Genomic DNA, 14,999 nt, shown 5'->3' with positions numbered 1-14,999 from the left:
CTGCCAACCCATCACAGCCCCCGCTCCCGCCCCCACCTGTGGTCCCACCCCCCTCCCCTACTTAATGGCGACCGCTGCGGGGGAGCGCGTGGAACTGTGACAAAGCGTCACACATCAACAAGACAACCTAAACAGCGACTAAAAAATTCAAAATGATTGTGGAGTAATGAGGCTACTGCCTCGGTATCCAAAAACTCACCACTGTCAGAAGGAATCTGACAGACGAAAACAAGACAGCAGGCAGGAGCGCGTGTGATACCAGCACTCCCCCCAGCAGCTCTGCCTCACCACCGCAGCCTCGAGTCCTCCGCTGTGCAGGATTCGCGCCAGCAGCCCCCCAGTTCTCCAGGAGATTCTTCTTTTACAGGTTACAGGTTCCGTTTTCACTGGATTGTCTGATTAGTTATATATTTTGTGTATTTTTGACTTGAGCCCGGTTCTCTGATCAGTTTGCTTGCCTAATTGACTTGAGCCCAGTTCCCGCCACTGCTGCCCCTGCAACCCCTGTAACCCTGTCACAGCCCTGCTCCCGCCCCCACCTCTGGTCCCGCCCTCTCCCCTACTAAATGGCAACTGCTGCGGGGGAGCGCGTGTGATACCAGCATTCTCCCCAGCGGCTCCGCCTCACCGCCGCAGCCTCGAGTCCTCCACTGCGCAGGGTTCGCGCAAGTTTCCCGCCAGGTCCCCAGGAGATTCTTTTTACAGGTTACAGGTTCAGTTTTCACTGGATTGTCTGATTAGTTATATATTTAGTGTATTTTTGACTTGAGCCGGGTTCTCTGATCAGTTTGCTTGCCTCGCAGCCTCGAGTCCTCCGCTGCGCAGGGTTCGCGCAAGCTGCCCGCCAGGTCCCCAGGAGATTCTTTTTACAGGTTACAGGTTCAGTTTTCACTGGATTGTCGGATTAGTTATATATTTAGTGTATTTTTTACTTGAGCCGGGTTCTCTGATCAGTTTGCTTGCCTAATTGACTTAAGCCCGGTTCCCGCATTTGCTGCCCCTGTGGCCCCTCCCACTCCATCACAGCCCCTGTTCCTGCCCCCACCTCTGGTCCCGCCCCCTCCCTACTAAAGGGTGACCGCTGGCGCGCCTAAGGCAAGCCCGTCTGTGCCCGAAAGCGTCCCGGAAGCGGCCAGCGCCAGGAACCCTGGATCCACAACCTCCCACTGCTACAACAACGTCACCCTCCTCGCACTCAACCCCGGAAGACTCAGAGACTGTCATCTGGCATCCCCAGCCTCGACCCACGGCCAGTTCTCCTGCCACCACGGCTGCCAGATGTTTCCCTTCACCCAGACACCCGAACCACAGATGCCGCTGCCATCGACACGCTAAGGTGCATCCTCCTCAACGTATGCTCCGTACACAAACATGCCACTTTAATCTGGAACCTACTCGGCTCTCTCTCACCCGACATAGCCTTCTTCATAGAGACCTGGACCAACGCGACCTCTGCCCCCGCCCCGACATCAATACCACCATCCCGGACAGATACAAGATTCAGAGGAAGGACCGACCCAACCACCCATGAGGAGGACTCGCCATCGTCCACAAGAACACCCTCCAACTCACCACCTAAAGCAATACCTTCCCCGCCGCAGAACACCTGCACTTCCAGATCCAGACCAGCCCCAACACCACACTCTGGGGAACACTCATCTACAGGCCCCCCGGGCCCCGGACCCCCTTCACCACTACCATCACTGACTTCATCGCACATCAAGTCATCGCATCGATGACCTACATACTCGTCAGAGACCTCAACTTCCACCGAGACAACCCCATTGATCCCAACTCCAGCACCCTCTGCAACAACCTCGCCAACATCGGACTCAACCAACTCGTCACCACGCCCACACACAGAGCAGGACACACCATCGTTCCCATCTTGGCCGCAGGTAACAGCGTCCGTTTCAGCCACACAACGCAGACTGACCACCACTGGGTTCACTTCACCGTCGACACACCCAAAGCACCAAAACCCTCCCCCCGCCTACCTCGAAGAAACTGGAGCAAGGTCACCGACGAGCAACTACCCTCCACCCTCACCCAAGGAAACCCAGCCTGGGCACCCGACGCAAACGCCGCAGCCATAGAACTCCACACCTGGATCTCCAACTGTGCGGACTAACTCGCCCCACTATGGCAACCCAGCAAACAACGTCCCAGGAAAGCCGCCTGGTTCACCACAGATCTACAAGAAGTAAGACGCACCTGCAGACGCCTGGAGACGACTTGGAGGAACACCAGGACAACCGACAGCTACTCAACTTACAAGAATGCCATAACTGACTACCACAGACAAATCAGATCAACCAAAAGGAACTTCATCCACTGCAAAATCCTCACTAACACCACCAACTCCAATGAACTCTTCACCGTGATCCAGGAATTCACCAACCCTTGCAGCGAAGCCACAGACATCACCCCATCCCAAGACCTTTGCAACAAGCTTGGGAGCTTCTTCCACCTCAAGATCAGAAAACTCTACGACAGCTTTGTCTGCCACACGCAAGACGCCACTGCCAGCCCCCCGTCACCCTGAGACACCCCCCAACCCACCATCACCGACTGGACTCCTATCACAACCGAGGATACCACCACAACCATGAAAAGCATCCACTCTGGAGCCTCCACCAACCCGTGTCCCCCACACATCTACCACAGAGCCGCTGACACCATTGCGACTGAAATGCAACAGACCATCAACACCATCTTCACAACAGGCACCTTCCCAGACAGCTGGAAGCGCGCAGAAGTCAGGCCTCTGCTCAAGAAGCCCACGGCTGACCCCACCGACCTCAAGAACTACCGGCCTATCTCGCTCCTCCCCTTCGCAGCCAAAGTAGCAGAGAAAGCTGTCAACAGGAAACTGTCATGATTCCTCGAAGAAAACGGCGTCTTCGACCCATCCCAATCTGGATTCCGGAGCAACCACAGCACTAAAACCACCCTTTTCGCCGCCACATACGACATACACACCCTCCTGGACCAAGGCCACTCAGCAGCCCTCATCCTCCTCGACCTGTCCGCAGCTTTCAAAACCGCCTCTCACCGCACTCTAGTAACCAGGCTACACGGAGCCGGCATACGAGGGACTTCCCTGGACTGGATTTGATTGTTCCTCACCGGAAGAAGCCAAAGGATCAGACTACCACCCTTCCTCTCCCCCCCCCCCCATGGAGATCACCTGCGGAGTCCCCAGGAGTCATCGCTGAGCCCGACCCTTTTCATCATCTACATGGCCCCCCTCGCAGCCATCGTCCGACAACACAGCCTCAACATCGACACCCAGCTCATCCTCTCCCTCACCAGAGACCCCACCACCGCAAAACTGAACTTCCAGAAAAGAATGCAGAACGTCGCAGTCTTGATGACCAACAGCTGCCTAAAACTCAGTGCCGATAAAACAGAAGTCCTCGTTCTCTGAACCACCCCCTCAGCATGGGACGACACCTGGTGGCCTACCGCCCTCGGGAGCCCACCGACCCCCTCGTACCACGCCAAAATCCTCGGCATCATACCTGACTCATTGCTCACCATGAACAGACAAGTCAACGCCGTCACCTCCAGCTGCTTCAATACCCTCCGCATCCTCCGCAAGACCTTCAAATGCATCCCCCCAGAGTCAAGGAAGACAGTCACCCACGCGCTCATCACTAGCAGACTGGACAATGGAAATACACTCTACGCCGGCATCAACAAATCCCTTCTCTGCAAACTTCAGACCATACAGAATGCCACAGCCAGACTCGTTCTGGGAATCCCCCACTGCAAACACATCAGCCAACACCTGCGGAGACTCTACTGGCTGCCCGTGGAGAAACGAATCACCTTCAAGAACCTCACCCATGCCTACAAATGCCTTCACAACAACGGACCCAAGTACCTCAACAACAGAATAAACTTCCACATACCCAAAAGAAACCTCCCGTCTGCCAACCTCGCACTGGCTGAAACCCCTCACATCCACAGGGCCAGAGCAGGCAGAAGATCATTCTCCCACATTGCAGCCAGAACCTGGAACGAACTACCAGCAGAAATCAGACTCACCCCCAACCTGAACACCTTCAGGAGGACCCTCAAGACCTGGCTCTTTGGCTGAACGGATACGCACGCCCCCTCCCCCCAGCACCTTGAGACCCTCACGGGTGAGTAGCGGGCTTACAATTCCCTGATTGATTGATTGATTGATTACATGACATCTCTTGACCTACTGGATGCATATGTTCATATACCAATCCATCCCAGTCATTGGAAATATCTGAGATTCGCAGTGGTCGGTCACCACTATCAATTCAAAGTCCTCCCATTGGGCTTCAAATCAACCCCCAGAATTTTCACGAAGTGCCTGGCCCCAGTACGATGTATCTTAGAAAGCAAGGCCATCAATTTTTCTATGCTTAGGCGATTGGACAGTTAAAGTCCAAGGCTACAACAGTGGCCAAGGCCACAACAGTGTCTGTCAAAGGCTGTTGACAGCTTTTCAACAGGCAAGGCCGTACTTTAAACAAAGCGGAACAAAGGGGGTGGTGATGGACGGAGCATCTGAACCAATCAAACACTCACACCCAGTCAACAGATCTGGGTTTAATCCATCACCGTTCTTTAGCCCACTCTGCCACCCCAGTTCAGACATGGCCATATGCAAATCAGTCTGACCCTGTGCCTCATGGGAACAGTCCAGCCTGAACTGCCAAGCCATGCCTTCCCTGGACAACAAGTTTCCTAGGACCGGTTTCTGGCATTTCAGCGGTCTTCAGCCAGGCTTGCTTGAATCCAGTGGCAAAGTGAGCAAGGGACTCACGTCTGAGCATACCCTGCCAAATTATGGCGAACAAAGCGGTACAAAAGGGGGTGGTGATGGACGGAGCATCTGAACCAATCAAACACTCACACCCAGTCAACAGATCTGGGTTTAATCCATCACCGTTCTTTAGCCCACTCTGCCACCCCAGTTCAGACATGGTCCTATGCAAATCAGTCTGACCCTGTGCCTCATGGGAACAGTCCACCCTCGTTACCGGATCTGGTAACGAGGGTGTCAGCAGGTTCCAAGCGAGTGCCTGGCGTTGAGGGCAGTGTGCCAATTACGCTACCACCCCCCTCCCGAGATCCATGGTGTGTACCTGACTCACCATTCAAGTGCATATTCACTGACTGTGAGGTCTCCTAAATTGGGAGGACATTAGGAGGAGTTCGCTCCTTCTCCATGCACTTTTTACACGCGATTTTCACTTTCACGTCCCTAGGTCAGGGTGGGCCTTAGAGTGCTCATACCGCCAGGGTTTAGTACACTTTTGTCCTGATGAATGCCTGGTAAAATTACACCGTTTCAAGGCACAAACATGTTGACTGATTATTAACCTATTGGAAATAACCAAACAATTTATTTGGACTATTTTCCCACACTATTTTAACCCCTTCGATGCTTATGACGAGCTCAGCTCGTCATGCAGTACACTGCTCGTGTGCTCATGATGAGCTGAGCTCGTCATGAACAATGGATTTACAGATTATTCAGCACAGCAGAATAATCTCCCTAGCAGCCAAGGAGTTAAGTCTGTCCCAGTGATCAAGTAATAAACTATTTTTTGAGACACTGAAGACATTTTTAACCATCACTATCACCTCCTAATCACCCACTTCACGTCTAACTTCACAAAACCCGCTCCGCAGTAGATCTGGCGTTGTAGCACACTGGGGAGGCACTCGGCCTCTCCAGTGGGGCCCGATGATGAAGCATGTCACCAACCAGGTTGGTGAGTGAGGGCTTTCTATACTGACCCAAGAGGGGTCATATACTCATTGTTTTCCTGCTCCATTTGTATTTTAGTTGTGTTCTTAGACACTCTTTTTTTGTTTAAACAAATATAACCGGGGACTAAGAGTGTTTCCTGACTCTCCCTACCTCTCCTTTTGTTGTTTTTTCCCAAATACTTGTCAGTCTCTAAAGGATTGCATGATCTTCATTGGCTCCCTGTACAGAAGTGGGTCACCTTCAAGACTATGTGTATTGTTCACAAAGCACGTCATAGTGCGAGTCCGAAAGGAATCAAATCCATGTTTCAGTGGTATTCACCAAGTAGAGTGCTTCGATCAGCAAGCCACAACCTAGTGGTTACCTCCAGAGTGTGCAGGAAGAGATGGGGAGGCACAGCTTTTTTGTTTGCTGCAGTCAAGCTCTGGAATTCCCTCCCCTTCATCTCACCAGTACGAAACGTTATATACCATTGAGGAAGGCCTTGGAAACCTGGCTCTTCTCTGTGTGACTGACTATTGTCCTCTTCTGATCTGGAGATGGACAGGTTTATTCTTGGGATTGGCAATCAGCGCCTTGACGACCTTGGGCAATTGGTTGCGCTGTATACATTTAGATCATATCATAATAAGGGTATTTCATTAACATGCAGAACATTTCTCCTTAGTATATGAGATTATTTCAGTGCATTGTGAAGTATTTTAAAAGTGATAGTTTTCAAACATGAATTTAGAAAGATTCATTCTTCCACTCACCCTGACAACAATGCCAATTGTGAACTAAGCCGCAAGTCAAGTGTTACGTGCACCCTCTGAGTGGCCTGGGTTTCTTTTATACATAAACAACATTATAGCTTATTAAACCAAACACAGGAACGCACACATCCTGAAGTCATGTATTTTGAGGTCCTCTTTTATGTAATAATGAAGAAAAAGGAGGGAAAGTGAGATAAAACATGCCTAGGATCACATAATTTGCGATGGGGGGGGGGGGGCAGAGCTTTCTCAGGTGCTGATACCAGACTCTGGAACTCGCCCCCCCAGTCTTTGACAGAAAGGAATTAAAGACTTGGCTGTACATTGTATAGGCTGTTCTTTACTGAGCCTCTTGACTGATTGATTTACAGCTGAATTATGCGGGCTGCTTTGACCTTAGCTTTTTGACGCCCATGAACATTTGTCGCGCTTTATAAATTAAAATCACATCCTATACCCACCAACACCTCACAAAACCACCCCTTCTGTACCCGCCCCCAACCACCACCCGACTGGCATTAATGTGGCCCTCGGTCACATAACAGACTAAACATTTTGGCCCCTGGGAAAATGTGTGCCTGTACCCATGCTTTAGAAGGACACTAAACCAGCCACTGCTTTGGTCTAATAGATTCATTAAGGAATTCCTCAAAGGTCTTTTCAGAGTATTTCCTCTAATAAGACTTCCTCCTAACCTATGACAGAATTGGCTGTAACTTTTGCCAGTAGAGCTCCCGAAATTCAAGCCTTTTCGATCAAATAACACTTTCTTCAATCCAGCTATGACCATCGTACTATGAACAAACCCACACATTATCCGTAAATTACCTCTGACTTTCCTGTGAATGAACCAGTAGTCTTACTTTCAGAATTCAAGTAATACAGCCAAAAGGGCTGATCGTACCCATCGACATCATTTAGGGGGCGCAGCTGCAACCCCCTGGCTTGCCGTTTGCTATCCCTAGCCCTGCCTCTGCGACCCCTGGCCTCAGAGGGGGCAAATTCAGTGCCAAGAACACTGGGGCAGCTGGGGCTCCACTCTCTTTATTTTCTGTAAATTTTTTATTATACTAATAGTAAATAAATAAAATATATTATTCACTAATATTGTAGTAAAAATGGAGTACAATAAGCTGGAATATGCCCTTCCATTGCAGCTGAGGTAAGTACAAAATATTTTTTAATGTATGTTGTGTGCGTGCTCGCAGGTGACAGTGTGTTTATGTGTGAGAGAGTGTATATGTGTGAATTTGTGTGTATGTGTTAGTATGTATGTGTGAGTGAAAGTGGAGGTGATGTCACTTCTGCTACCCCTGGCATTTTGGTGAATTGATGTCCATATTCGTACCTAAGATACAAAAAAGATGTCTTAAGTTTTATATTGACAGGACAAAACATTTCCAGCAAACGTATCAGCATATAGTGGTTTATGGCCATCCACAGAAAGGACAATCTGTTTCAAAACAAAGTTTAGCTCACTGGGTGTCTGCAGACATAGGGCCAGATTTATTTCCTGTCGGACAGCCGGTTGTTCCACCCGGGCGACAGAGTAAATTACTTTGTTGCCCTAGTGGAGGGACTGTCCGCCAGATTTATATAAAAGATTCCAATATTGGAGAACTGTTACAGGTAAGTAACTTTTGATTTCAAGAAAGTTAGGGTCCAGCTTGTGTAGAGTGAGGGAGACTTTCATCAGGATTCCGAAGAAGGATGCTTTCAGCCATCCATTTTTGATGTTTGTTAAAAAAAGAGAATATATGTCTGCTATGGTCAAATTGTTTATGTAGATTCATGTGTAATCTGAAAACTGTTGGAATAACACATCTGACTGGATGAGGATCAGACTGAATGGAGCAAGATACTGACTACAGAGAAAGTATTGAACCTTGGGGTACACCACAAGGCATCGCCGCCTCTTCAGAGGTGTACTCTCCCAGTTTTACCAGTTGTCAATGGTAGGAAAGAGGTGAGGAGCACCAGAATTGAAGATCAGATAAGGACAAGCATCATGCAGAGAGAAGCTAACACTTCTCTCTGGGATCATGGGATACCTGGGTCACCCTGCACTTTTGAGGGCACAGTGAAGGCTTCCAGTTTCCTTAGCCTGGAGGCTCTGTAATCTTGCTATCGGTCTTTCCTTTTCCTTACTTTTAAAAAGTGTTCATTAATTCAGCAAAGAGTCCTATAATGGGGACCCAGGATGACAGGCAAGCAACTTTTTCTTTTGGGATAATGTGAATCACCTGGCCAAGAACGAAAGATATAAGAAGCACTTTAAACCAAGAGAGTGAGATACAGAGGATAAAAGAAATAAACTAATTGACTTTTCGGGGTCTGTGATTCTTTTTTTTCTCATACTGCTCCTCCTGTCAGACGACTGCTGGAAAATTTGTGCCGCTCTTCATAAAGGTAAAGAAAACATTTATGGAGGAGCAGAAGATGAAAGCGATGGAGAAAGTTCCACAGACTGCAGATCTTCAGGTAACAGAGACACCTGTCCTAGGGACACCTCTCCTTGAAGACTCCATCTTTCCGTTCCCAGCTTTGTGGTGAGCTCTGCTGAGTTTTTATTGTTGAGGAGAGTTGTGGTCTTCGGTATCATCACAGACTACTGGTGGGTAGCCTAGCAATAATGCCAACTCTGCCAAGCCCAAAGTGTTTAGGAAAGTGTGACCTTGCTTTTATCCCTGCTGGCTAATCTATTGAATGCATCATCACAGCAGTAATGTGAGCTGTACCAGATTATATATATATATTTATGTATATTTATGCATTGGTGATTTTTTAGGCTGTGAGGCACTTTAGAGTCAGTCTGTTGAAAACGCATGCACGCTGCCCAGGCATACTTCAATATTAGGTAACTACACTTGTAGATCGACTTGAGCAGCGATCAATTGTATGCGGTTTCCACCCACCTTACTGCAGGATAACTACACGCAGACAGCTGTACAATTGGGTAAATATCCTTTATAGCGAATTTTTTATCACGTAGACTTTGACTCCGCATACTTTTTCTCCGCATTTTCCCCTACCCCGCATACCATACTCCGCATTTTTTTAAATCGCATTTGCATTTATCACGCATGCCTTTACAACGAAAATCGTTGTAAAGGTATGTATGGTAAATGCACATACGATGTAAAAAAAAAAAAGAATTTGGGCGATCCACGTCGTTGTGAGGAATCAGGCTTTTCCGTTTCCTTACATCGACATGCACCGCCCCTGACAGAGAGAGGACGCGATTGAGGAAGCAGAAGCAGAGAGAAAATAGAGAAGAAAAAGAGAGAAACCACGAGGAGAGAGAGGTAAGGGGGAATGGCCTGGGGTGGGCGTTAATTTTTAAGGGATTAGGGTCGTGTTTGTGTAGTGTATGTGTAGTGTTTTAGGGTTTAGGGTCGTGTTTGTGTAGTGTAGGGTAGTGTATGTGTAGTGTAGGGTAGTGTTTTAGGTTTTAGGGTCGTGTTTGTGTAGTGTAGGGTAGTGTATGGGTAGTGTTTTAGGGGTTAGGGTAGTGTTGTGGTGTGGGTGTAGTGTAGGGTAGTGTTTGTGTAGTGTAGGGTAGTGTATGTGTATTATAGGGTAGTGTTTTAGGTTTTAGGGTCGTGTTTGTGTAGTGTATGTGTAGTGTAGGGTAGTGTTTTAGGGGTTAGGGTAGTGTGGTGTGGGTGTAGTGTAGGGTAGTGTTTGTGTAGTGTAGGGTAGTGTATGTGTAGTGTAGGGTAGTGTTTTAGGTTTTAGGGTCATGTTTGTGTAGGGTAGTGTATGTGTAGTGTAGGGTACTGTTTTAGGTTTTAGGGTCGTGTTTGTGTAGTGTAGTGTATGTGTAGGGTAGTGTTTTAGGAGTTAGGGTAGTGTTGTGGTGTGGGTGTAGTGTAGGGTAGTGTATATGTAGTGTAGGGCAGTGTTTTAGGTTTTAGGGTCGTGTTTGTGTAGTGTAGGGTAGTGTATGTGTAGTGTAGGGTAGTGTTTTAGGGTTTAGGGTCGTGTTTTGGTGTGGGTGTAGTGTAGGGTAGTGTTTTAGGGTTTAGGGTCGTGTTTTGGTGTCAGTGTAGTGTAGGGTAGTGTTTGTGTAATGTAGGGTAGTTTATGTGTAGTGTAGGGTAGTGTTTTATGGTTTAGGGTCGTGTTTTGGTGTAGGTGTAGTGTATGGTAGTGTATGTGTAGTGTAGTGTAGGGTAGTGTATTAGAGTTTTAGGGTAGTATTAGTGTTGTGTAGGGTAGTGTATGTGTAGTGTAGGGTAGTGTTTATGGGGTTAGGGTAGTATTAGTATTGTGTAGGGTAGTGTATGTGTAGTGTAGGGTAGTGTTTTCGGGGTTAGGGTAGTGTTGTAGTGTGAGTGTAGTGTAGGGTTGTGTTTGTGTAGTGTAGGGTAGTGGTTTAGGGTTGTGTTTGTGTAGCGTAGGGTAGTGTAGGGTAGTGTTTTAGGGGTTAGGGTAGTGTTGTGGTGTGGGTGTAGTGTAGGGTAGTCTTTTTGTAGTGTAGGGTAGTGTTTTAGGGTTTATGGTAGTGTTTGTGTAGTGTAGGGTAGTGTATGTGTAGTGTAGGGCAGTGTTTTAGGGTTTAGGGTAGTGTTAGTGTAGTGTAAGGTAGTGTAGGGTAGTGCGTAGTGTTTTGGTGTTGGTGTAGTGTAGGGTAGTGTTTGTGTAGTGTAGGTTAGGTTAGTGGTTTTTGCAGGGTACTCTCACTTACCTTTGTACAATTTTCAATGAGTATACCTTTAACATGCATGCCTTTGGGTTGTAAAGGCATGCGTGGTAATGGCATATTCGTTGTAAAAGTTTGCGTTGTGTTAATTTGCGGAGTGATAGTATTTGCGGAATCATTTTTGCGGAGTGATGTTATGCGGGGTTTTTGTATGCGGAAAAACGTCACATGTTCGTACAATTGCATGCTCCTTTCCACCACCTTACTGCTTGTTCATTCCTGGGAGAGGGACTGAAGAGGGGAGGCCAATTGTGTCAAAGCTCTTGCCATTAAGGAAACAATGCCTTCTGTCCCAGCGACTCTCATACTTGAAGGATGGCTTTCTAGAGTAAAGGGGCCTTATTACAATGTCGGTCGGAGTTGCCTCCGATCCACACCGTCTCGGTGTGTGAATAGCCCGACCATTGGTCGGCGGTTCCACACACTGAATTAGGATGGGACCGCACATGGTGCGGTCACAAACTCCCATTTCTCTATGAGAGCTTGTGCGACGGTCGGAAACCGCCCGCAGCACAAGCTCTGATTGAGAAATGGGAGTTTATGAAAATCCCTGCACCTTGTGGCAGGCTCCTCACGATGCCTGCTACACGGTGCAGGAATTTTCAGGGAGACACCTAGGTGCCCCCCATGGTCACAGCTGGAGGGACAGGGGGGCCCACTAAGGGCCCCCAGAGTCGCTCTTCGACAGGCTTTCCATGTCCGAAAAGCTGACACAGATAAGCTGTCAGAAACCGACATCATAATCCCGTCCTCAAGGGATTATGAGCGGTTTCCGACTGGCCAACGGGCTACTTGAGCCCGTCGGAACAAAATCAGTTTACATCGGCCAGTTTACGCTCCGCCTGCCAACATTGTAATTAGGCAGTCGGAGTGTAAACTTTCCATGTTTGTCGGAAAGCATCCAACCAGAGGTGGAAGGCTTTCTGACCTACATCGAAATGAGGCCCATAGTGTTCTGGTCTTTGTGCGATGGCCATGTGTATTTTTTGTTTCAGAGCGTCCGTGTTATGTTGAGTTGAGAGTCTTATATTGACATCCATTGGAGAGGGTCATACTCAATGTCCTGATGATGTGTGTTATCTGTTGTTCCACAGATGAGGCCTTCACAGCTCCGAAGTTTCAAAGTAATGGAGCTTTCCACGCTGAGTGAACCACAAAAAATCGTGGCTCCCCCATCAGACACCCCCAAGCTATTGAACGTACTAGTGCATGACACCAAGGATAGGGAGTGTTCATCGATAGTACAGGCTCAAAAGCAAAACATGGACCAGGACAGTGCTAATGGGGAAGGTGAGGACGCCTTTTTCTGTAATGGACTGGCAGTGATTGAAAACAGACCTGGTAGTATCAAGGTGAATAAGGTAGGAGGCGAACAGTGTTTTGTGCACCTAGGAACAAAAACTAAAATGCCTAGAGACTCCAAGGCACCGGTGTCTTCTGTGGTGGGAAGAGAACAACTGCTAAATGACCCCCAGGCACCAACGTTTCCTTTGGCAGAAAGAAAAGAGCTGCTGTATGACCTGAGTGAAAATATCCAGAGCACCCAAGGAGAAAAGAATCTTTCTTATCCTGGATGCCTGCAGGCAGCTGCCAGGGTTCCCATCCAGACTGAGCCAAGAGCATCTCCTTGTATAATCTCATCTCAAGAGGTGTCTAAGCTCCAGGTGCTCGGGCCAGAGCCGAAACCTGAAAGTGGCTCACAAAGCAAAAGCCCTATTATATTGGACCTAGTACAAGTACCAGAGAAGGCAGAGGTGACAGGTGAGGCAGGAGACAGACATTCTGAAGGTCTGGAAAATAACCACCTTAATCCTCTCCATGTGTGTTCTTGGGCAACTCAGCAAGATGAGAAAAGGTATCAAAGTGCCAAAGCTCATGATGAGTCAGGCAAGGAGCCCTTGGACTGCACACCATTTTACCTGGTTATGCCGACAGTAATGGATGCAGGGCTAACCGGGGCAACTTCGGAGACACAGTCTCCAAAGCACCTCACCAGCAGCCCGGCACAAGTCCAGGCTGCATTGCATGAAAGTGCCAGAACCTCACACCCCAGCATAACCCAGGGTCCAGCCTCATTCACTGCTGAACAAGTCACAGGTGACCTCAGTGAAGAAACTGATTTGCCTGACATGTCCAGGCCTTCCTTGTTTCCCTCTATTTTCAGTCGGGTGACTTTACAGGAAGAAAGCTCAAGGGTACAGGCAAAGGAAAATGGTGTGGTTGAGATAGAACTCAAGCCAGACAAGACTCCTCTTACCGTGCACAAGCCATTACCAAGGGTACTGTTGACAAGACTGGAGAATTTAAGGGGCTATTCCGAGCAAAAGACAGCAGTGGGTGCACTTGGTTCATTGCCCCCAGAAACACTTGTGAAAGATACAGATGAAAGAAATCCTGTTCTGCTTATCCAAAAGCCACTGGTGCAGGAGGCGTCCCAATTAACACAGCAGGTGCTGAGTGACGCATCTACCCGGACAGGTGAGACCCTCATTGTCTCAGGAGCCCTGGGACCAGCTGTCAGTGCAAGTCAAGAGGATGGTCCTATGACTTCCGGCTATGCACCCGTCAGTCATTCGAATGTCCCAGCAGCTCGTACAGACTCGTGTCATGCGGAAGGCCAGACTCAGGACTGCAGGTCCCCGTCTCAGAAGCAGATAAAAAAGTGTCTGGACAAAGGCGGCTCGGAAGACATCAGGACTCAGGTGAGTGTTAAGTATGTGGACCGCTCTATGTTATAGGTAGGATGCAACAGGAATTGTCCAGGGAGTTAGCAGATTCCCTTGATCAAGAGGTGGGCAGTGGGCTGCCAGCACTCCCTTTTTCTGCAGTAAGGCCCACGTCTATTCTGAAGGCTAATCACATTGATATCACATATTTTGCATTAAATGTATCATACTCATAAGCGCATTGGGTCTCTAACCACATGTATGATAGGGTCTGTCATAACACAAAGCTCTGAGCCTAGGTCAGGTAGCGTGATACCACATTGTACATCTGTGTCTGGGGTGATTGATAATGTTACGTTGGCGTGATCTGGTCTGTCAAGGCATCACTGTATGAGTCAGAAAAAGTATTTCTGCATGTAGAGTCTGCCCACTTCCTTTAAATGACACTATTTCTTCTCCCCTGCTGCTGTTCCTTAAGTGTCCTGAGAACAGACGCCTCCCAATCCCTGTCCGAGGGAGCAGGAGTCCAGAGCCAGCTCTCCCGCTCACCAATGACGTCCAGTCTGAGATTTGGATCAGTGACACACAGTTCAGGTAGGTCCTGCTTGTTGAATGCAGTTTTACCCTCAACCTTGTGAGAACATTTGTGTATATGTACCTTCTGCTGTCACACCACTTCAAGGCAATAGATACACATGGAAATGCATGCCCCTTCATTGTGCTAATGGCTGTGGGCATGTGATAGTGAGAAAAGCCACAAGTGTGAATGGAAGGAGTAGGGCTTAGAAGGAAACTGAGTAATGCACATGGTGAAGATCTTTCCTGCTATCTCTCCATCCTGCATGTTCTATTGTTGACAGAGATTTTTCTTGGACTATATATTTTAGTTATCATCAGTGCTCTTTCGAAGGTATATGCTTGCATTTCTGGGCCGGCGGACATCTCTAAATCCGGAGTACAGTTACTCCATCAGAGTGACAGTATTTTTCTTTGTCGCCCTGATGGAGAAAATACTGTACTCTGAAGTACAAATCAGGCCCCAAATCATTTTCTTAGAACTGACTGGGCAGGTGGCGACTCCTTTATCAGAGAGGACACCTTATCATTGAGGG

The 14,999-nt window shown here is 48.3% G+C and overlaps 1 protein-coding gene across 5 annotated transcripts in view; it reads left to right on the top strand.

Annotated features, from left to right (window-relative positions):
* Positions 1–14,999, top strand: part of BRME1 (break repair meiotic recombinase recruitment factor 1) — a 547,771-nt gene that overhangs the window by 347,533 nt on the left and 185,239 nt on the right. For 4 of the 5 annotated variants that reach the window (XM_078685587.1, XM_078685594.1, XM_078685579.1 and 1 more), the window contains exons 5-7: positions 8,890–8,997; positions 12,316–13,923; positions 14,366–14,481. In XM_078685587.1, the coding sequence (XP_078541713.1) occupies positions 8,890–8,997; positions 12,316–13,923; positions 14,366–14,481 (1,832 nt within the window). The remainder of the gene's footprint in view (positions 1–8,889; positions 8,998–12,315; positions 13,924–14,365; positions 14,482–14,999) is intronic. The other variant, XM_078685593.1, reaches the window with a different exon arrangement.

The sequence above is a fragment of the Lissotriton helveticus genome, chromosome 1_1 (genome assembly GCF_964261635.1).
Source record: "Lissotriton helveticus chromosome 1_1, aLisHel1.1, whole genome shotgun sequence".
Taxonomy (NCBI): Eukaryota; Metazoa; Chordata; class Amphibia; order Caudata; family Salamandridae; genus Lissotriton; species Lissotriton helveticus.
The sequence above is the reverse complement of the archived record's forward strand: the minus strand, read 5'-3'. Positions and strand labels throughout refer to the sequence as shown.